This window comes from Dysidea avara, chromosome 5 (genome assembly GCF_963678975.1).
Source record: "Dysidea avara chromosome 5, odDysAvar1.4, whole genome shotgun sequence".
NCBI lineage: Eukaryota > Metazoa > Porifera > Demospongiae > Dictyoceratida > Dysideidae > Dysidea > Dysidea avara.
In genome coordinates, this window is record NC_089276.1 from 34,763,446 (window position 1) to 34,786,463 (window position 23,018).

General features: G+C 39.1%; 1 protein-coding gene and 1 pseudogene across 1 annotated transcript in view; one reads left to right on the forward strand and one right to left on the reverse strand.

The window, feature by feature from the left end:
• LOC136257068 (uncharacterized) overlaps nt 1–19,349 on the forward strand; it is a 65,180-nt gene extending 45,831 nt beyond the window's left edge. Inside the window, exons 3-4 of the mRNA XM_066050180.1 lie at nt 14,665–14,931; nt 18,819–19,349. Coding sequence (XP_065906252.1) covers nt 14,665–14,931; nt 18,819–18,856 — 305 coding nt within the window. The 3' untranslated portion in view covers nt 18,857–19,349. The remainder of the gene's footprint in view (nt 1–14,664; nt 14,932–18,818) is intronic.
• LOC136256471 (uncharacterized) lies at nt 688–7,709 on the reverse strand (annotated as a pseudogene).
• Nucleotides 19,350–23,018: the final 3,669 nt, after the last annotated feature.

The window sequence follows — 23,018 nt, forward strand, 5'->3', positions numbered from 1 at the left end:
ATAGTTAGGCAGGCTACCATATGGTGGAGGAGAATTGGAACACTTGTAGCAAATAAAGTCTCTATTGTCTTTGACTAAGAAGTCAACTTGTGAGTCCTCTAACCCCAAACAATCACAATGATGCCAATACTCACAACAGTCACACCAAATCATCCTCTGGCCATCATCTGGTTGTTTGCAGTAGCACCACAAACGTTCGGGGTCATCTGTATCGTCCATGTTGGATTATTGATGGTCGATCTGACCACTACTCCAAATGACGCGCATCAATCTACAAAAGCAAACGAGACGAAAACAGACGAGAAAATGACAGACAGGAAATAAACAACCTTATAAAGCACAATTCACTGCGCAGGTCGAATGTTTCATCCACCCTTCCCTCGACAAGAAACACAACTCAAATTCTTGTAACACACGCATGCGCTGCAAAAAGAAGTGAAACTAGTAATTTGTATGCAATCTCTGTTGGTTTGCTCATTCCACCTAAAGCAGAAAACACAAGAGGTGTGAATGATGCCCTCTCTATTTCACGAACACGTTGTTCATAAGTCCTTTGTTTTTCTCGGTCATGTAATCAGAAACAGCTGGCCGAAGAATTGCAACGATTTGTGGCTGCCAACGGATTGAAAACAACATCAAAGAAAGCTTGTTGATGGTGAACACCCCAGAAACCTTGAGCTCTTACGTTCAAGCGAGCACCACATTCAGTGTTTGCAGAGCGATGAAAGAATCGTTCATTGGTACAGGCTGTAAAGTAGGTTCAGTGGCTACATTAGGACACACTTCTGACATTAATTGGGCTGTAAGGTCTCTGATCTCATTGTGATGTATAGTTGAATAACCGCCATGCGAGCAAGTAAACACATGTTCAACTGTGAAAGAAGTACCACAAACACACTCAGTAGGTAGATGAGGTAAAGGCCAGCCATATCGAAGACAAACTGCATCTCGAAAATCACTCTTGTACCTATCTACCTGTTTGTCCGTATGCACCCACGTGAGCAAAAAAGCAAAATGAAATCTGTATTAAACTTCTGCACAGGTGAACTTTGCTCTGAGGTGGTTTCTTTTCGGTGGACCATAGATAGCATATAAGGGAATTTGTAATTTGCACATACTCGAAGTATATGGAACATAACCAAAACTGGATGTATAAATTTAGGAGTTGACTGGACAAAATGTGAAAAAGCAGCCCTATGAGGTATTCTTGTGTATTAACGAAGGTTTAGAATTAGTTGCAAATGTTTTTAAAAGCTTTCTAGCGAGATATTTAGAGAGAAAATTCATTAAGAGGGCGGTTTTGCTCGTACCCATGCCTGATGCCTGATATGGACATTGACATAACAGCCTTACTGTTAAAGTTTCGGAGCTCAAATTCCCCGACACAAGATTGCTGTGAACTGGTTAACAACAAGACGTGTTCAATTACAAAATCCGGCTGCTTGTTCAGTAGAAACCTCGACTTCAATTTCGCCATTGGAATTGTACGGTGATATTGAAGTCAAGATTTCTACTGAACAAGCAGCCCGATTTTGTAATTGAACACGTCTTGTTGTTAACCAGTTCACAGCAATGTTGTGTCAGGAGTTTGAGCTCCGAAGCTTTAACAGTAAGGCTGTTATGTCAATGTCTGTATCATTGATTGATTGATTGATTGATTGATTGATTATAACTTTACAGTACTGCATACAAGTATAGAATAAGGGATGTACAATTAATAAAATCTTTAGGGTACAGTACTGATGGTCCGCTAGCTCAAGACTACCGGCCATTAAAAATCAAAAATTTATACTTACCGTATTACATTACTTATAAAAATTACATTACTTATACTTAAAGAGTTACATTAAAGGGGGACGGGGTGTGTTGGAACATCTCCAACATGGGCATAAAAAATGAAATCTACAAAGGTTGTCATGTCTAAAGTTTGATAAAAAAATGTGACCATAGAAACTTATATATCCTTGTCTTGTTCGTTTTGATAGATAAAGATAAGTCAATAGGGGGTAGGGCATTCCACAATCGAGGGATTCTATTGAAGAAAAAATGTCTATCTGCATTATTGTTGTTTCTAACATGGATCATTTTACCACTTGAGGAGGACCTGGTATTTCCATCAGCAAAAGTTATGTAGTCTGTGATATTAAAAGAGGGAGAGGGATACTTGAGTGATTTTAGCGTAAACACTAGTTCATTAAGCTCAAAGGTGTACATTAAAGGTAGTAGGTTAAGTTGTTTGAGTCTATCAAAGTAATCAGAACTGTAGTCATTTAAAATAAACTTTGTTGCTCTCCTCTGGATCTGTTCAATAAGTGTGATGTCCTTGATAAGGTTAGGCCTCCAAATCACTGAACAGTATGTAACTTGCGATCTCACTAAAGAAATATACAAAGTTCTCTTGGCTGTCACTATTTGATGCCTGCTGAAGCTGCGACGGAGCAGTCCTCAAATAGTGACAGCCAAGAGAACTTTGTATATTTCTTTAGTGAGATCGCAAGTTATCAGGCATGGGTACGAGCAAAACTGCCCTCTTAGCGAATTTTCTCTCTAAATATCTCGCTAGAAAGTTTTAAAAACATTAGCAACTAATTCTAAACCTTCTTTAATATATAAGAGTATCTGACAGAGCTGCTTTTTCACATTTTGTCTATTGATTGCCAAATTTTATACGTCCAGTGTTGTAAATTTTCGTGACGCATAAAAAATCCGTAAATATGTGCAATTCACAAATTCCCCTATAGAGTAATAAATCTATTACCGGACAGTCCTATTTCCGGACACCTGTAGTTGCCAAACCAAAGGATGACTGAATCTGATAATTGCAGCGTAGAAGGCCTAGTGCTAGAGTGCTTCGCATGCAAAATCTCAGCCCGATTGCTTGAAGCACGTAGGAACACAGAGCAAAAATATCTGTCCGAAAAAACAATCGGTTATCAGACAAAAATATCAATACTCCGGACATTGGGTCTGAACTCTGCAATGAAAGATCCGATTTCCCCCAAACTGTGGGGTATGTAACCTCAGTCTATGGTTGTATGCTGACAAAAATCTGGAGACTCAGCTATCCACCAACTAGGAGATACAGCACGATAAAATCGACGTGTTTCAGCGTGTACTATTTCTGGACACCACGTGGGTTAGGTTTGCGGCAAGCCAAGTGTTTGCAGGATCTCCACAGCCACTCAATTTATAGGAGCAACCACTGTAGACACTGTACTACTACTGTTTGATCCAGGTACAGTCCATCTTGTTTACAACAGCTGCATTGTGTAAATCTATGCCAACTGAGTCTATTGACTGGGCTTCGTCATTCAGAAATTTAATAGCCAGGTTTTTTTCTGTGTAGCTACATAATTTGTTCTAAAAACTGACCTTAAGGGGCTGGAATATGCTAGTAAAAGTAAAAGTGCTCTAAGGCCAATGCACTGACATCATTGATGTCAGTGCACTGGCATTAGAGCACTTTTGCTTTTACTAGCATATTCCAGCCCCTTAACTGCACACAGATACATATAGCTACAGGGACCATGCAGGGATACATGCACGGTTTTACTGTTGTAGCCTACCAGAGTCAGGATAATATCTATGTCATAATACGCTTAAGTTATGTGTATATAGCTAATTCAAAGTGTCACAAATCAGCAATTCTTTATAACTCATTGGTACGAATCACTGATCAGTGCTTTTTGCATTGAAAGCGACATAGGTTATCCCCTTCAGCCAAGTGACAGCAGTATTTATGATACCACCTAGAGCACACATCACACGCTATCCATCCCACTTCATCCAACAGAAATTCATCAATTATACAGGGTTCAGCTGCACACAACTCTATAGCAATTAGTAATGTACAAATTTTGACAATGGGTATAAGCTCACTGTGATCATCTTGATCTCTTCTTTCATCAAGGTTGGCTAAACGATATGTATATATATGTAAGATTATACATGCATGCACACATATACCCATGCACTGTATCTGGTACTTTCTTCTTCTGTAAGCATCTTTTGGTTGCTGCACATGTAGATTTAGATCTTGCGGTAGTACCTTCTAGATAGCCTTTATTTCTACTTAAATCAGATGTAGTTTGGTAAGCAGTGCATTCTACCGGCTCTTTCCAAGTAACTTTAGCTGCAAAGGTATATATACATACGCAAATTATATAGCTAGCCATAGAATGTTGTAACTTGTGCATGTGTCAAACTAGTATAGCTAGTACCTCTAGTCTTAGTCTGGCCAAGCTTGACTGTTGACTTTGGAATCCTCAAGACTATAAGAATGCATTGTGTAGTTTGCTATCAGCAATGTAGACAAAATAGTACCTCTCCTGTCATCTGTCCTGCTGCTCTTATCCGAGTTAGATCGCTCTGTCTTCTTGGATACAGCTATGTACATGTATGACCATGTGTATTATATTACCGTAGATTCCCTAAAAATTTGGCAGAAATAAATTAATTCCGTTTGTGTCTGGCCGAACAATTAGGAAAAAAATGTACCAACCTGGTGCTATTGTCAAATTTTTAGGGATCTACCCCTAATACAGTCTGCACGCTTCATGGCTATGTTATTTGCGATCCGTTTACTGCTTAATTTCTGGATTTCTTTGTACAGGGACCAACAGGAATGCTTTGAGGCGGAGCTGACGATGACCATAAAACTCACTTGGCCGCAGCGCTATGTACTATGATTGTCTAAATTATCCAGGAGGGATGGTCAATGTCATTACTACATCGCTTTTGAATACAATCACCCATACTTATTATTAAGGATTTCAACAATTATTATTAATAAAAATAGAAACCACAATCCGGCAATAATATTATTAAGCGATCTCGTGATAAATCTCGCTACCAGATGCTGCATGAAGTGTTCCATGGTTTAACAAAGCGTTATCTGAGGGTTTATTATGTTACAAGGAGATGTGGGGTCAGGAAAGATTTTGTTCTGTGAACAGAAACGAAGATCGTTTTGCGGTAGCCGTGATGTCACACGATGATATCGTTGGGTACGTTCCCTGAACAATTTCACACTTTGTGCTTCATCCAGCATCGAGGTAGCATATTGTGTGAGGTCACTGGGAATCCTCAGTACTCAAGAGACCTTTGTCAACTAGTACTCCAAGTGCCGAAAAATTAGCGCGCTTATAATTAGAAACTTTCCTGCGCTTGCCAAAATTTAGAGCACATTGTGTTCAAAGCATGGGGAGTGCCGAATATTTAGAGATGCCAAAATTTTAGGGAATCTACGGTATTATTATTATGCAGAATTCCTGTCCTATATCAACCTCATCGGTTATGTACACTATTATTTAATTAATTGACACACACATCATAGTTCATTAATTGTGACTCAGTCTGCGAAAAGGGGTCTTATAGCCTTTCCAAATTGTCAAGTTTGACTGATCATACCTCCTCACATTTTCAACCTATCACCTTAACATTACATCAAGCCATAGTGCTACGTTAGGGGTATAAGGGGACCAAATTTCAGAGTGATATCTCATTCACAAGTCAAGTTACAGGTTGCCAAGTACATGCAATTGAAAAGGCTATAAGACCCACAATTATTGATATTGCCAAGAGTTAATACCACTTGCTATTGCAAATACCTTTTCTTGCAGGTGCTCTTGCCGGTGTTGAATTGCTAGATGGGGTGAACAGAATTGGTGACATGTTGCCTGGTAGATTTAAAGTAAATGGAAAATATAGCAACTGTGCATGTTGCTGTTAGTTAATAGTTACCTGTGTTAATAAGTTTTTGATAATCTTCTGGATGGTGTATTTGCAACCATTGGTTGTAGTGTTGGTCATTTGTCAAGTCATATCCATTTTGATAACGTTTCACAAATTTCTGAAGTTCTGCTTGGCTGAAACTTTCCACAACTATATATACATCACATCACTAATGGCACTGACAATAGCCACAACACTTATGATAGCTCACTTTCTGGATCTGAATCTGAACCTTGAATTGGACCAGCCACAGCTTTAGCCTGCTTCTTGCCTAGGAAAATTAATATATAAATAGAAATCCATTTCACACTTACCAGATGTTGCTTTCTTAGAATATTTCTTAGCTTTTTGTACTTTTTTGCATTCTGGGACTGTTCCTTCTCCTCCATTTTCTGCATATAGTCTGCTGATGTTAGAACTTGTCCACATGACTTTAGCCGTTTTGTGGGAAGTTTGCTAGGTGCTATTGGTGTGCATGTGGACAACATCCTGCCTACACTTGATGTTATTTGCTGTGACAGCATACAATAACTACTGCTATTGCTGTTACCAATACTCAGATTATCCTCAGATTGTGACCGCTCTAGAAATGAAGAATTGCTGCCAAAACTAGTGGTGTTGCAGAGAAGTGGCATGAGGCTGAGGGTGGGTCAGATGGCAGTGTTCTGCATGCAGTTCTGCTAGTTGGAGCAGGACTGTACAGTAGTATGTACGCAAGTCCTGACTGCACTGCAAGAGCCTCGGGTTGAAATCGCTGGCTTCGTCTGTTGTCTTGAGGCAATTGAATAGCACTTCAGTCAACTGGGAAAACACCAGTGACCTTGAAGCCACTGGTAATATTTCGAATTGTCATGGATTGAAACCATGCTTGACTGAATAATTGAGAAAAGTCATAAACACTTACAACTTTTCCTGGGTTCTTAGCACAAAACCTTTGACAAACTTGACGCCATGATGCTTTGACGACGCGAAAGCACCCCCTATCTAAAGGCTGTGTCAGGTGCGTTGTGTGTGGTGGCAGAGTGCACAAAACTACTTGCTCTTTAGCAGCCATGCGAATGGTTTCAAGGCAATAGTGGGATGAATGCCCATCCATCAACAATACTACAGGCCTGTGTTTAGGTATGTAAGCTAGAAAATGTTGATGGAACCACTGTGCAAAGAGCTCACGGGTAATCCAACTCTTGGCAGAAAGACCATAAAGAGTTCCTGGAACCTCCCCAATTGTTAAACTATATGATTAATAGTTTTTCTTTGAAAGATGACAAATGGCGGCAGTGTCACCCCTGCAGCACTTACACAGGCTAAAACAGTTATCTGCTGCTTACTGTTACTTGTAATGCAGCTAGGATTACTACCAATGCTTGCAACAACTTTACGGTTTGTTGCTCCAAGTGACATCCCTGTTTCATTACAATTGTATATTTGTGGTGCCTTGTGCAGAACTCCATTGGCTGTAAATGTGTCTAGCAGCATTTAAAAATATCTATCTAAAACATCACTATCAGTTGCCATAGCTCTGGAAACTGATAATGGCACTGCTGTGTGAAGTGTGACACTCTGATGGCGTTGGCAAAACTTTTGCCACCACCCTCTAGTTACTTGCTTCTTGATCCCCTTGGAATCAAGAATGTTCTGGACCAAAGCCAGAACTTGCTGTAGGGTGTGGCCATAACCTATATCAGCGCATCATATAAAAAAGCTTGCAAGCTCCTCTTCTTCTGTTGGTGGTAAATAAGGTGGAGGTCCACGTGATGCAGCTGTTGCCTTTCCTGAGACATGATCATGAACAGTTGATTTGGCAACTTTAACATAAGTGCAGCAGATCGTATGGTTTCTCCTTTACCTACAGCCTCTACAGCCTGCTGCACTGCTGCACTGCTCTTGCAATGCTTTGCAGATTGAACTATGTTAGTGGTTCTTGTCACAGAAAATGCATCACAAAGAATCCTTTGTGCAAGTGGAACTTCATCCATTATTATGTCTATACAGTAAAATATAGCTTAATAATAAGCTGCACATGTATAATTATTATACCTAGTATATACACCTATAGTTATAAGTACTTCCTTTCACCTTACCGACAAATCAAATAGATAATGTAATCACACACACTATCCTGAATGAGTATTTTCTGAAGCTCCAGCGTCAGTCTGCCAGGGTGATGATAAGACAGTTAAAGCAGGCACTAGCTACATGTAGCTAGCTAAATCTCGAGGTAAAAACAACTGATGAGGAAGTTGCTCAAAGTCACTGTTTATCTAAAGAAGGAAGTATTTTAAATTGTTTTGTACAGTACAATATCATAATATTGACTTACTTGAACAGGTGAAAGTTACAAGACACGGCCACGAGACTAATTAATTAGGTAGCTACCTACAGGTGTAGATACAGCTAGCTATACTTTTGCAATTGCTCGAAAATATTAGTAGTTGATGAAAAGTAGCGGGATTTGTATTATTTGAATGTAAACATGGCAGTGTATTGTTTGTTATAACCTTTACGTCAAATTAAGTGTTGCTATATCAATGAATTAACGTTTTGCTTTTCAAATAATGAAATATTAACTATTTGTAGTGTCCGGAAATAGTATCTAATCAAAAACAGCCAAGCTGTAAATAAAGAGTGCAGCCTTTGAAAAGGCTATGGTGAAAAAAGATGTGAAATCCAAGGTGGCGGCCAAGAAATGGCTGTGATGGTAGGTTAATGGTAAAAATTTTAATAACGACAATTCAGGTGAATTTTGTGCCAAGACCAAGCGGCACCAAATTCACCTGAATTGTCGTTATTAAAATTTTTACCATTAACCTACCATCACAGCCATTTCTTGGCCGCCACCTTGGATTTCACATCTTTTTTCACCATAGCCTTTTCAAGGGCCGCACTCTTTTTTTACAGCTTGGCTGTTTTTGATTAGATTTCACTTCTTTTTGTATTTGTATACCCCAAAGCCGACCTATGGCCAGCTTTGGGGTTTTTTAACCTATATTTTTTTCTTTACCACAGGAAAAAGAAAAAGCAGATTTTATCAGTAAATGTACAAATTATATATATATAATGCATATATTTATTGCATGTCAATTAATCCCCATAGGATAATTTGCAGCTGATCTCTCTACTGGGTGACTTGAAATGTAGCTGAACTCCCTACAGGGTGATTTGCTTGTATGTAGATGAACTCTTTACAGGATTCTCTCTACAGGGTGGCTTGTTTCCAGCTGATCTCTATACAGGGTGACTTGTTTCTAGCTGAACTCTCTACAGGGTAATTTGTTTGCAGCTGAACTGTCTACAAGGTAACTTCTTCTAGCTGATCTGTCTACAGGGTGACTTGTTTCTAGCTGGTCTCTCTACAGGGCGATTTGTTTGTAACTGATGAATTCTCTACAGGGTGATTTGTTTGCAGCTGAACTCTCTACATGGTGGTTTCTTTGTAGCTGAAAGGTGACTTCTTCTAGCTGAACTCTCTACAGGGTGATCTTTTCATGGCTGAACTCTCTACAGGATGATTTGTTTGCAGCTGAACTCTCTACATGATGATTTCTTTGTAGCTGAACTCTCTACAGGATGAATTGCTTGTAGCTGAACTCTCTATAGGGTGATCTATTCATAGCTGATCTCTCTACAGAGTGATCTGTTTGTAGCTGAACTTTCTACAAGGTACAGTATCTTCTTCTAGCTGATCTCTCTACAGTGTGAATTGTTTGTATCTGAACTCTCTACAAGGTAATCCTTCTAGCTGATCTCTCTACAGGATGACTTGTTTCTAGCTGAACTCTCTAAAGGGTGATTTATTTGCAGCTGAACTCTCTACAAGATAACTTTTCTTCTAGCTGATCTCTGTACAGGGTGACTTGTTTCTAACTGAACTCTCTACGGGGTGATCTGTTTGTAGCTGAACTCTCTACAGGGTGATTTGTTTGCAGCTGAACTCTCTACATGATGGTTTCTTTGTAGCTGAATTCTCTACAAGGTAACTTCTTCTAGCTGATCTCTGTACAGGATGATTTGTTTGTAGCTGAACTATCTGCAGGGTGATTCTTTGTAGCTGAACTCTCTACAAGGTGATCCTTCTAGCTGATCTCTCTACAGGATGACTTGTTTCTAGCTGAACTCTCTAAAGGGTGATTTATTTGCAGCTGATCTCTCTACATGATGGTTTCTTTGTAGCTGAACCCTCTACAAGGTAACTTCTTCTAGCTGATCTCTGTACAGGGTGACTTGTTTCTAATTGAACTCTATACAGGGTGATCTGCTCGTAGCTGAACTCTCTACAGGGTGATTTGTTTGCAGCTGAACTCTCTACATGATGGTTTCTTTGTAGCTGAATTCTCTACAAGGTAACTTCTTCTAGCTGATCTCTGTACAGGATGACTTGTTTGTAGCTGAACTATCTGCAGGGTGATTCTTTGTAGCTGAACTCTCTACAAGGTGATCCTTCTAGCTGATCTCTCTACAGGATGACTTGTTTCTAGCTGAACTCTCTAAAGGGTGATTTATTTGCAGCTGAACTCTCTACATGATGGTTTCTTTGTAGCTGGACTCTCAACAAGGTAACTTCTTCTAGCTGATCTGTCTACAGGGTGATTTGTTTCTAGCTGATCTCTCTACAGGGTGATTTGTTTGTACCTGAACTCTCTACAGAATGATTTGTTTGCAGCTGAACTTTCTACATGGTGGTTCCTTTGTAGCTGAACTCTCTACAGGATGATCTTTTTCTAGCTGATCTCTCTACAGGGTGAATTGTTTGCAGTTAAACTCTCTACAGGGTAGTTCTTTGTAGCTGAATTCTCTACAAGGTGACTTCTTCTAGCTGATCTCTCTACAGGGTGACTTGTTTCTAGCTGAATTGTCTATAAGATTAACTGTTTGTAGCTGAACTTCCTACAGAATAACTTGCAATGTAATATAATTCTTAAGTTATAAACGTAGCCGAATGCTCTATTAGGGTGACTGATCTATTAGAGTATCTCGATCTCGCATTTGCTACACGTAGTTGGGTTTCGAATCATAACTCAGTGATTTGTAATCAGATTCATCTGTACTACTGCAAGAACTTTCTATGATGATTATTTCAGATACACACCGATTTTCAGGTCATTGCTATTAGCGATTTGCCTGGTAGGAGTGAAAACTAGCAGTTTTTTTATTCGTAGAAATCGATTGCATAATTGTGACACTGGTTGGGTTTTGTGTCATATCTCCATGGTCTTTATCTCGATTCTTTTCAAACCACAAAAAGGCACTCCTACGATGGTTACTCCATCTACATAGAAATTTTCAGCTCATTCCTTCAAGGGGTTTACCCTGTGAGCGTGACAGACCTTCGACCTTATTTTACGCGAATAATCGATCATAACGCCGCGAATGTTCATCGGATTCCTACCAAAGTTGGTACTGAGATCCGCCTTAATGAGCCCTTCAAGTGTGCCAAAATTCAGCCCTATTGGAGCACGCATTCGTGTTTTATGGTGGATTTTGTGAAGTGTGCGAAATGAAGAAGTAGAAAAAAAAACGAAGAAATTAAAACAAAATTGTGTTCGCTCGTATCTCGGAAATGGCTGGAGCGATTTTCTTCAAATTTGGTATGTAGACTCCCCTTGCTGGCCGGCACCTCTCTAGCAAATTTGGTTCCAATCGGATTAGGGATCACAGAGCTACATAGGTGTGAAAATTGCGTTTTCTTTCTTCCTGTTAATATACTCACGGTGTGGCGCTACGGCTTCTTGGGCCGCACGACACACTATCGTGTGTCTTGATACGCTGAAACACGTCAGCTTCATAGTGCTGTATCTCCCAGTTGGTGGATAGCTGAGTCTCCAGATTTTTGTCAGCATACAACCATAGACTGAGGTTACACACCCCACAGTTTGGGGGAAATCGGATCTTTCGTTTGCAGAGTTTAGACCCAATGTCCGGAGTATTGATATTTTTGTCCGATAACCGATTGTTTTTTGGACAGATAATTTTGCTCCGTATTCCTACGTGTTTTAAGCAATTGGGCTGAGATTTGCATGCGAAGCACTCTAGCACTGGGCCTTCTACACTGCAATTATCAGATTCAGTCGTCCTTTGGTTTGGCAACTACAGGTGTCCAGAAATAGGACCGTCCGGTAATAGATTTATTACTCTACTATCTATGGGCGGACTGAAATACGGGTGTGGCGACTTTCCTCAGATTACCTCCCCCTTGAGGCTTTCAGGCGTTTAACAACTGAAAAACAACGGTGCAGGCCTCGTACATTACCAGGAATAGCCTATCGCTTTGAGTTGAAAGGGGGCATATCCCTTATGCACTTGTCAATCAGATCACTCCAATGTGTTAACCGCCTAATTGTGTAATACTACTAAAATGTGCATCATTTAGAGTACAGTAGTACACAGTAGTATCCTAACTCCGTGTTATGGAAACTTCCTCTCCCTAATGGTATGTCCCACCCCAGGGATGGTGGGGGAATACGGGGGATTTGACAAATCGTAGTGTCAAATTCCCCACTACTGGGGCAAAATTGGCTGTCAAATCCCCACTATGTCCCCACCCCCATAGTAGGGGATTTGACAACACCCTAAGGATGACTAAGCGAATATTTCATGTATGCGACTAGTAATAAACCTGCCCTGTCGCTAGCTAGTAAAATTATAGCAAGTGCGATTTATTGCTTAGAAATGCAACTACCGAAAATCGGTCAGTGAATTTGACAACTGTAAATTGCCCCAGGGGTGGGGACAAGAAGCAATGTCGAATCCCCACCTGGGGTGTGGGGACGCCTGGGGATGGGGGGTGGGGCATGAAATTGACAAGTGCATTACGTACGCGAACGAAAATGAAAAGCAGCTTTGAGGCTTTATCGAGAGAATTTGTGGGAAAAAACACGTTAGTCACACTATAAAACAGTTTAGAAGATACTTCTGTGCATAATATGTTGATAAAGGCAGTTTGTTTAACCATAGATCATAGAGTAAAAGGGATAGGAAATGCAAGCGATTTCCGGTTTGATTTCCGTTACGCGTGACTTGAAAGGACAAAACAGTTTTGTGCTCAAGCATGGAAATTAGTGTTCTAAGCAGCGTAAATAGTAATCCAACAGATTACAGCAAGTATTGAGGCCTTTGTGAGAGATTTTGGCGAGAGAATTCAGACCGTAGATTTTGTAACAAAGCGTATCGCTTTAGGTCTAAGTCCCTGAAATTAGGTTAGGTAATCCTAAGGCTGCTGCACATGTTGCTGTCAGACCTTCAGTGCTGGTCACTGTAAAGTGCTAATAATAATAAAAAACAAAAACCGTGATATTTACATGCCATCATACTTTCGCTCATAGTTCCTTCATGCCTCGTCCATACCGCTTCTTGTATAGCCGGTTCCACTTTCGAATCTTGTGGTAAGCTAGGCATGTCACCAACACAGTCTTTTACCCTTGCGTTGTACTGCAAGGTGGTTTAAACTTTTGGTAAATAATGGAAGATACTTAGTCGCTTCTTCAAGCAACAGTTCCTGTTTTGCTCTGATATTTCCTCTGGTTCTCCCTGTTAAGTGGTAAGGAATAGGTTTATCACAGTTACAAGGATAGAATATATTTACGAAGAAAGTTAAGTGGTTTAAAGTAATTTTTGGGCCGTTTTTTTCACTTTCAATCTCCTTTAATTTTGCGTATAATTTCCTTGAGGGTTGGTACCATCCTAGTTCCCTCGATTACTTACTTGAGTTCACTGTAGCGAAGTTTCACAGTCGTTGATTACACAATTCTGTCGTTACAACAATTTGTTTCTCTTTGATACAAGCGCAGCAAGCGTAACGAATATGTTCGTGACGTAATACACGGAATTCGTACGTATTTTGTGATGTCACGTTATTGCGTTTCCTATCCATTTTATGTACTCTATTATCTATGGTTTAACAAACGCTTCCTTAGCAGTGCATAGCAACGTAATTGAACGAATTACGAAAATTTCATGAATTACAAAATACGAGAATTAGCTAATAATATTATTGCACAACCCAAAACAACCCCTACTACACCTACTATCACTCCTTCTTACCCACAACTATTCGACTATGGAACTCTCTGTCTGAAGAAACAGTTAATTCTCCTAACTTTACGTATATGTTAAAGCATAGCCGTGAGTGCTATATGAAAAATAAAGTATGAGGCGTGTGGCCGAGATGCTAATAAAGCACGAGGCAAAGCATTTAGGTATGTCTATAAAAGCAATCCAGTGGTGGAATTCGTATTGGCTGGGGTGATTGATCACTCAGCGCGGCGAGGCTATCAGCCTTCACCGGCTTGGGTGATTAGTTGTACTGGCGCGAGTCCCGTAGGCTATTAGCCTACACTAAGGCACGTGGGCAACTGTGCTTTATTGCCCACAAAGAGTGCTTTATTGAACGAATAAAGCACTCTTTGCGGTGCAATAAAGCACTATTTGTGGTCGATGAAGCAGTTGGCCGGCTGAGAGTGTACTTTATGAAATTTAAAGGACACTTTTCCTTTGATCTCGCCCACGCAAAGTTCTATAAATTCATTTAAAGTGTACGTTAACTTGATATGCACTACACTCATATTTGAGTCTTGCATAACAAAAATTAAAAATTAAACCCTATTATAAAATAGTAATACATAGTTGGTTAATTCATAGTAGCATATACTGTCTATAGTTAATTCCAGATGAGTTAGCTAGCTGCATGGCGCCTGGTTTTTAGAAGTAGCACAACATCAACTTGTTTCCTTTTGAAGGGTGTGGCCATTTAAGGATAGTTGCATTGGTTCATTTAAATGCATGAACAATGTTATAGCATACCTAGGATGTTGGGTTTGCAATATTATAATAGGAGATGCTGCATTATTAGTAGTTAAGGGATATATATATATATATATATATATATAACATCTCACAATATCATTTATACACAATGTCACGTATTTCCTAATTTAGTGACAGCTCCAACATTTACAACACCACCATCACCGCAAAGTGCAGACCCCACACAAACTGCCACATTCATATGTTCTGCTACTGGTGATGATGTGAAGTACCAATGGACAATTGGATCAGGGTCATTTCCTAGTAAAGTGACTGGAATAAACACCAATACCCTGGTGATCCCAGATGTGAGGTCATCTGATGATAACACCTACTCTTGTGCAGTTAGTAATGATGGAGGTAGTGTTACATCAGATCCTGTTCAACTAACAGTTACTGGTATGTAAGTTAACATGTCCCACTTTAATTTTGCTATCATATACATGTAGTCTTAGCAATTTTTTTGTGTATTATGTGTGACTGCTCTATTAGAGCGTCTTGATCAAGGGCTTGTTACTCATGTTTAGTGTGGGCAATATAACTCCACAACTTTTCAAAATAATTGTGAAAACTTTGATCAGCGCTTTTAACAATATACGTAGCTGAGTTGTGCCAAAGTTTGTTGCTGGATTTTATGTTAGATTGTCTTAATTTCAACAAATTCTTTACTGCACTAGCATTAATAAAGCTATATTCATTGTGATCAAGTAAATTGATTATTAAGATGTGTGGTCCCCGCACTCGATTGTTTATTTATCAGCCAAGATTGTTAATGGGTGTTGTCTTGAAACTATTGTGAAGATACAGGTATCTACTGAGCATAAGTGCTTTAAATAATTTGTGGCATCTAAATATGCTGTTCAATGAAAGGGTTGATATGGAAAATTAATGCCTCAATATGGTTTTATTGCATCGAGAGGTAGACTATCAACCTGATTGAAGGTAAAAGGAAAGACAAAGTACAGAGGCACACACTCATCACAACCCCAAAAGGCACATTCCACTGGTGAGTTTGGCATAAAAATTATGGTGGCCGTGCACTGCTTTTCATAAAATGGTGGCCGTGCACTGCTTTTCATAAAATGGTGGCCGTGCACTGCTTTGTTTAGCCTCTAGCCTTGCGACTGTGGCAGGCTGGCAGACAAAAATCTGAGTTTTGGTAATTATTTTATTATTCTATATCCAGCCGCCTATAAGTGTTTTCTTTTTTTTTGATATTTGATGAACTAATATTATTCAGTAAAGATGATATTTGTCTATTAATTTTGTTTGCTATCAAGCAGTATGGTAGTACTGATAAGTATGGATCCCAAACGTGATGCACGCCACCTAAAATCCTGCATTTAAAAATCATCGTAGAGACATTTTACGCAATGAAAATCACCTTTACGGAATAATATTGGTCCATCTAACATCAAACACAGCATTAAAACAAGAAAACGCTTACAGATGGCCAGATATAGACTTTTGAAAAATTATCGAAACTTGAGTTTTGTCTGCCTGCCTGTCTGCCTGCCTTGCCTGCCTGCCTTGCCTGCCTGCCTTGCCTGCCTGCCTTGCCTGCCTGCCTTGCCTGCCTGCCTTGCCTGCCTGCCTTGCCTGCCTGCCTGTCCACAGTCGCAAGGCTGGCAGCTAAATGAAGCAACACATGACCACTATTTTACACCACAATAACAACCTCACCAGTGGGATGTGCTTTTTGGGTTCCGACGAGTGTGTCCCCTCTGTGCCTTATCTTTCCTTTTATCTTAAATCAGGCTGCTCATCCTCTTCTTCATTCATTGAAACCATATCAAGGTGTCAATTTACTATATCAACACTTTCCTTGAGCAGCAGATTTAGATGGGGGTTAGAAAAACCAGACCTGACCGGACCAAAGCTCAATTCTTGAAGTAAGCCAATTCACACAATAGCTATAACATACAATTCATGCAATAGCTAGCTATAACATACACTCTTCACCTTGTAGCTACTCTGCCAAGAACACAATTGGCTACCTCATGACGATAGCTCAGACTGTAACAGTGATTGTGCACGAAACGTCATCCTTGATAAAACAACCTAACTAAGAACTAAACTACTTTCTACTACATTTCACTATACAATCACTACAAGGCTACAACCTCTTTCTGCTGTACTCAAGTACTACACACACGAGTAACTACCCGAATTTATTAAAATCATGATATACAAAGTGAAAGGAACTAAGATAAAAGCAAACCTTCAAACATATTTCAGTGGTGATGAATGAGTAATGGAAAAAAATGAGTAATGGAGTATTTGTAGCTACATGTCAAGGTAAGCTTTAAATCATAAAACCTTACTACTCCAGAAATCTCTATTTAGCTACCCTGGGCATATAGCTTTGTGTCACACTAGCCTAAGGTAAGTGTGCTTAACTCTGGACAGTTTTTGTTTTCAGTGTTGTGTCTGCGCCATGCAAATGAATTATTTAAACCTTAAAATGTGGTGATAAAGCCTATCCTATGGTACATCATTCCTGTAAGTTTCATCAAAATATCTCTATCTGTCAAGGGGCTGCATTTCAAAATTCAACTATGTGTAAATTTCATGCATGCTCCTAACTCCAGACACTTTTTATCATGCCTGAAACAGCACTTCCAAAGTTGATTTCGAATTTTTAACACTGCCACATTAACTTGCATCTATTGTCCACTTCATAGTCAATTTTGAGAGTTATAGTACCTTTCGTTGTGTAGTTATGGGTATTTCAAATCTAGAAGTATTTTCGCAAATATTTATGCTGCATCAATGAGACTGGCTCTTACAAAATCATCCATAGCAAGTGCTTGGCTGATTATTAGCAAACCAAACTTGGTACATTCGTAAGTTATAGGTGTTCCTCTACACTGTATTAAAATCAGCGAGATAGCTCTTTGAGTTTGGGAATAAGCAGCAATTATCAAAGAATCTTTGATAATTTTTCCACACATGGCAATAAATAACCACCTCGTTTGGAAAATCTAACTGGACTTTTAAGCTGAATTTAGGATCACAGCATCATCGTACATGAAGCATTAATGACCTCAATTTTCAAGTAAAAGCTGTAGATAGTTTTGGAGATATGATGCCAAATAGTTATTTGAAGTGTCCGGAGTTAGGAACTGTCTGGAATTAGGTGCACTTACCTTATCTTTCTTAGTTTAGCCAGTCATCTATGACCATTCCTTAAATAAGTTAGAAGGTTTGCTGTTATCTTAGTTCCTTTCACTTTGTATATCATGATTCTAATAAATTCTGGCGGTTACTCATGTGTGTAACATTTGAGCACAGCAGATAGAGCTTGTACTGTAGCTTTGTAGTGATTGTATAGTGAAATGTAGTAAAGTAGTTTAGCTTAGCTAGGTTGTTTTATGGTAGATTAAGTTTTGTGCATAATCACTGTTGCAGTCTGAGCCATCATCATGAGCTAGCTAATTGTGTTCTTGGCAGAGTGGCTACAAGGTGAAGAGTGTATGTTATAGCTAGCCATTGTGTGAATTGTATGTTATAGCTATTGTGTGAATTGGCTTACTTCAAGAATTGAGTTTTGGTCCGGTCCGGTCTGGGTTTTCTAACCCCCCCGATTTAGATGACACAAAATTATTTAAAGTGCTTATGCTTGGTAAATACCTGTAAATCGCTGTAATCTTAAGATTGGATCCATTATGGATGGTTAGTGATCTAGCATGCCTCTGAACAATCTAGATATTTATAATGCTAGCACCGAGACATGAAATAGTGACACAGTCACACGTGTATAGCTGTATACTACATATAACAAACAAACTAGTATATTAAAAATTATTAATTTAACAATGAAGTAGGGATCCAAGCAATAAAAAGTAGTGAAACAATAGATGAATGATGGAATTACTCAGTGGGAAAATCCCTACTTTGACATTGAACAAAATAATTGTTATAACATGCCAATGTAGGGATTTTCTCTCAGGGCTATGCTGTAATACTATTATTCATCTCTTCTTTCACTACTTTTATTGCTTGGATCTCTACTTCATTTTTAATTTAATAATTTTTAATATACTAGTTTTTTTATTATCTTATTTATCTGAAGAGGAAGATGTGGTGCCAAAAGGCTAGGCCTGCACAAGGGTGCTTCCTCGATACATACAAAGGACAAAAGCATACAAACAATGTAATAGAAAACATATTTACAAAAATACAACACGAACAAAGTATTACATGGCACCAAAACACTCAAAACAGCATGACAAAAAGCATCACGATTGGATAAGGATAGAATGCTAAATGGGATCTTGTTCCAGATAAATGGTGTGTTACCAAAAACAAAGAAATGGAATGAGATGATGATAGACTGTAGCAGAGCTATACAAAATGAATGGTATCTGGTACATGAATATACAAAGGAGCAAAAGTCATTAAATTTAACAGTAATTTTATTATGAATAATGTCATAAAGAAGGCTTACTGAAAGGTAGTCATGGTGTGACTTTAATGAAGGCCATCCCAACTCCTCTAAACACTGATCAGATGGTTTGGTCCAAGTAGAAATAGATGGATCCCACCTACTACCATATACCCAACAAGCAGCACAATGTTGGATCCTTTCCAGCAGCTGAATGTTCTTGTGGTTGCAAAGCTGGCATCCATACTCTAGTAAAGGGGTGCACAATACACCAATAAGCAATAGGTTTAACAATTGGAGTGGTACCCCATAAAGTGTGTTGCAAATAATTTTGCGTAAGATGTCTCTATATAGGATGGTTTTTAAAGGTGGCATTTTAGGTAGTGCACTTCACTTTTGGGTACTTAAACAGTACTGTGCCAAAAACATCCCAGCTGTAAAAAAAGGCGAGGCCAAGAATGCACAAGTACATGTTCATGGAGTAACTACAACCAAAAGACATGATATCAAAATCTGGCCAAGAAAGCATTTACAGTATAGACACTTTTATGCATTCGTTTCCTATATGCTTCACATTATCACATCCAGCTAGCTGTACATGTGTGCTTGGAATATAAACAATACTACTGAGATGATAAAAGATGATTACACTGCATTGCTACCAAAATTAATTCAACTAAAAATTTACAATTGGTTTCTACTTGGCCATCTTTTTATTTTAATATACAGTGCAAAAGATGGCCAAGTAGAAACCAATTGTAAATTTTTATTTAAATTAATTTTGGTAACAATGCAGTGTAATCATCTTTTATCGTCTCAGTAGTATTGTTTATATTGCAAGCACATATGTACAGCTAGCTGGATGTGATAATGTGAAGCATATAGAAAACGAATGCATAAAAGTGTCTATACTGTAAATGCTTTCTTGGCCAGATTTTGATATCATGTCTTTTGGTTGTAGTTACTCCATGAACATGTACTTATGCATTCTTGGCCTCACCTTTTTTTACAGCTGGGCTGTTTTTGGCACAGGATATCACTACTTTTTGTTGAATGGACTTAATGGAGAACATACAGTTACTGAAGATTGGCTATTATATTACATAGGAGACACTGCATACATGCATGCATGCATAATAACAGCTTCAGTATCAGATCAGCTAGCTAAATCAGCAAAAGCTTCAAGTTCAGTGTTTAGAAGCACTACTAAAAGTGACTTGCTAAGAGAAAACTCGTTCAAATTTCCCTCAAGGACTCACGTGATATTTTGTGTGATGTTTCACGTGAAAATAACCAGGGATAGTGACAAAGTCAAGGCTACCATCTTAATGGTTCTTCCTGAAGCGGTGGGTTGGTGATATAACTAGTCGCTGTGCGTAACAAGTGGAGGCGAATTGGCTGCGAGTTGTTGCTGAATGTATGCCTCGGAATGGACATGAAGACGCTGAATACATCACACTATTCTCCTAACGAATTGCCAAGTAAGTTTGTGTATAAGTCATTGTAAACGGATATATATAACTACCGTCGTAATTTTAGACAGGAATCCCCCACACCATAGTAGCTTCCTGGGATTATTTATCTATGCTTTTGTAGGCCAGATCCTTGCAGCTGGCTTGTTCTAGCGGCTGTGTGGGTCAGACTGCGAACAAGTTGAGCTGAACCCTAGTGAGAAAACAGCAAAAAATGAAAGATTTTTTCTCAACATTTCAACCAATCAGATGGTTGGTGATGACAACAAAGTTGTCAAGAGCAGACAAATGCTTCCATCAACAAGGGATAGTCACTTCCATACCGCCAATTGATGTGCTCGCAACCGGGATCAAGAAGTTTGATTGCCAAAATATTGCGTTGATCACTTGATTTCATCTTTCCAAGAGCCTTGATTCTTGATTGTCAACCATGAAAGCTTAGTAAATTCTCGTGTTGCCCAAAGTTAGCTTTCAAAGGTGCTTGATCGCCACTTTTGTGGATGCCTTGATCGCTTGATTCACTGCAAATATACCCCTTGATCACTTGATTAAATCTTGATCCCGGTCGCAAGTGCATCAATTGGTGGTATGGAGGTGACTACCCCTTGATCAAAGGCTATAAGGCTATATACTTTTATGGCTTCCTCTAGTGTATGGTGAAATCTTTGGCTATAAATAATGTGTCAGGCATTTGAATGATTAGCAAGTACGTCAATACTACAAAACTAATAAGTTAATGTTTTTGAGGGCTCAGCTCAATGCGTACATACAGTATACCATAATTACGATGCATCAATCGATTGATGTGATGATAATATGTGCAGATCTGAGACAACCATGGACCCTACTATATAGTAACTGGGCAGATATATAGAGTTATGTATACTCTGATATAATTGTTGAGTGTTGTAGTTTGCCAATGGTCGAAGCTAAATTAACCATTTTAGACAGCATTAATTTTTGTGTTGTTGAAGGTGTCAGGCAAACTCCAGTTAGGGCCAGGCAATAAAAGATTATTTTTCAAAAGAGGAGAGGAACATGCTTAGGCCCGCAAGGTACAGGCTTAATCTATTTACTCCTGTAGTACATCTATCAATGTATTGCCCCACTACCCCTCCCTTCGGGCATATATGGGGCTATAGTGGGCACAACTGAATGTTAAAAGCCCCATGGTATATAGGGCAAACCTATTGTGTTAAATCCCCACCCATTGGCTCCAGTTGCAACGTGGGGATTTACTCGGGATTTGACATAGCGTAGAAAAATACTTGGGGGCTTAGATTGTCCCCCATAGTGGGGCAGCAGTTTCATGTCAATTCCCCTTGCAAAACCCCACTTACATCCAAGGGGGGTGGTGGGGCAACACATTGGTAGGTGCATAATGAGTTTGCATCATAAACCTTGTGTTAACAGTTAGGCTGTCTTGTGTTTGTTGTGTTTATAGCAGCTAATGTGCTTATTCTTAAACAAGGACTGGAGAATCTTCTGCCTTTATCTATCAACTAGATGACTGCTGGTTATAAAATTTCCTTTGCTGTTGTAACTTGTTTACCATTATGCTATAACCATTAGTCCCTCCTAGTTTATATGTCTCCTAGCAACAAAAATTGTTATGTCAAAAATGTAGCATAGGTGAGAACCACAAAATAAGTCAAGTAATATATTACAAAATTGGTCATCAACTGCTACCAGCTCCGAATAATACATCTTGGGAATGGCTATGTGGGATGCCCACTTTAATGTATATAAAATGATGTAATGCTCATGTTGTATAGGTGTTAGTCACACTGTTTTACTCCTCCCATACAAGACCTGCCTCAATCTGATCAACCCAAGGAACCTATGTAGGACCTCCTGACAATAAAGACTTTTGTAAAGTACACTTGTTGAAGTCCAACTACAACATGTGGTGAGTATAATTGGAATGTTGGTGTATGTGTGTAGTGCATATTAGTTGTGGGACAATGGCAGGGTCCTGGATTTGAAGAACTGGCCCAGACACATACTCAACTTGAATAATAGTATGTACACACATATGCTACACACACACTATACATATTTACATTTTTTTAGTTAGCTGTGCTTTACCATATACTGTATCCCTTTCTGTATTTGCAGGGTGGATACTGATGTTGTGACTGTTGGTGGGTGAATTTATGGTGAATGGACAAATCATTAATTTGTGGTACCAAGACCCCACTACTATATTATGAACTCTTGGTGGACTTCATGGCCAAACACTAGTGTATCTGGATTCTTGTGCTATTGTAGTCATTGTTTTTTATTTTATGGGATCATCATAATGTAAACGTTTACTATTACAGTATATTCATGCTATCATTAAAGAGTTTTTATAATGGTGGGTGGTTGCATGAGGGTCTAACAAGGGCTGTAAATGAAAGGTGATGCGCTGATGCTGGCTTTTCAGTAGTGAACAATCGAAGTTTCACCGGCACTGAATGGCTGGAGCAGGATCAGAGCCGTGCACGGGTAATGTAGCAGTAAATTACTTCAACTGTATCCCAACACTACAGCGGGTATGAAACAGCTATATGCTGGTACGGCCCTGCATGGGGGAGTAACGCTATAACGAGTCAGTGGAGGCACACCGTGGCGAATTTAAAACA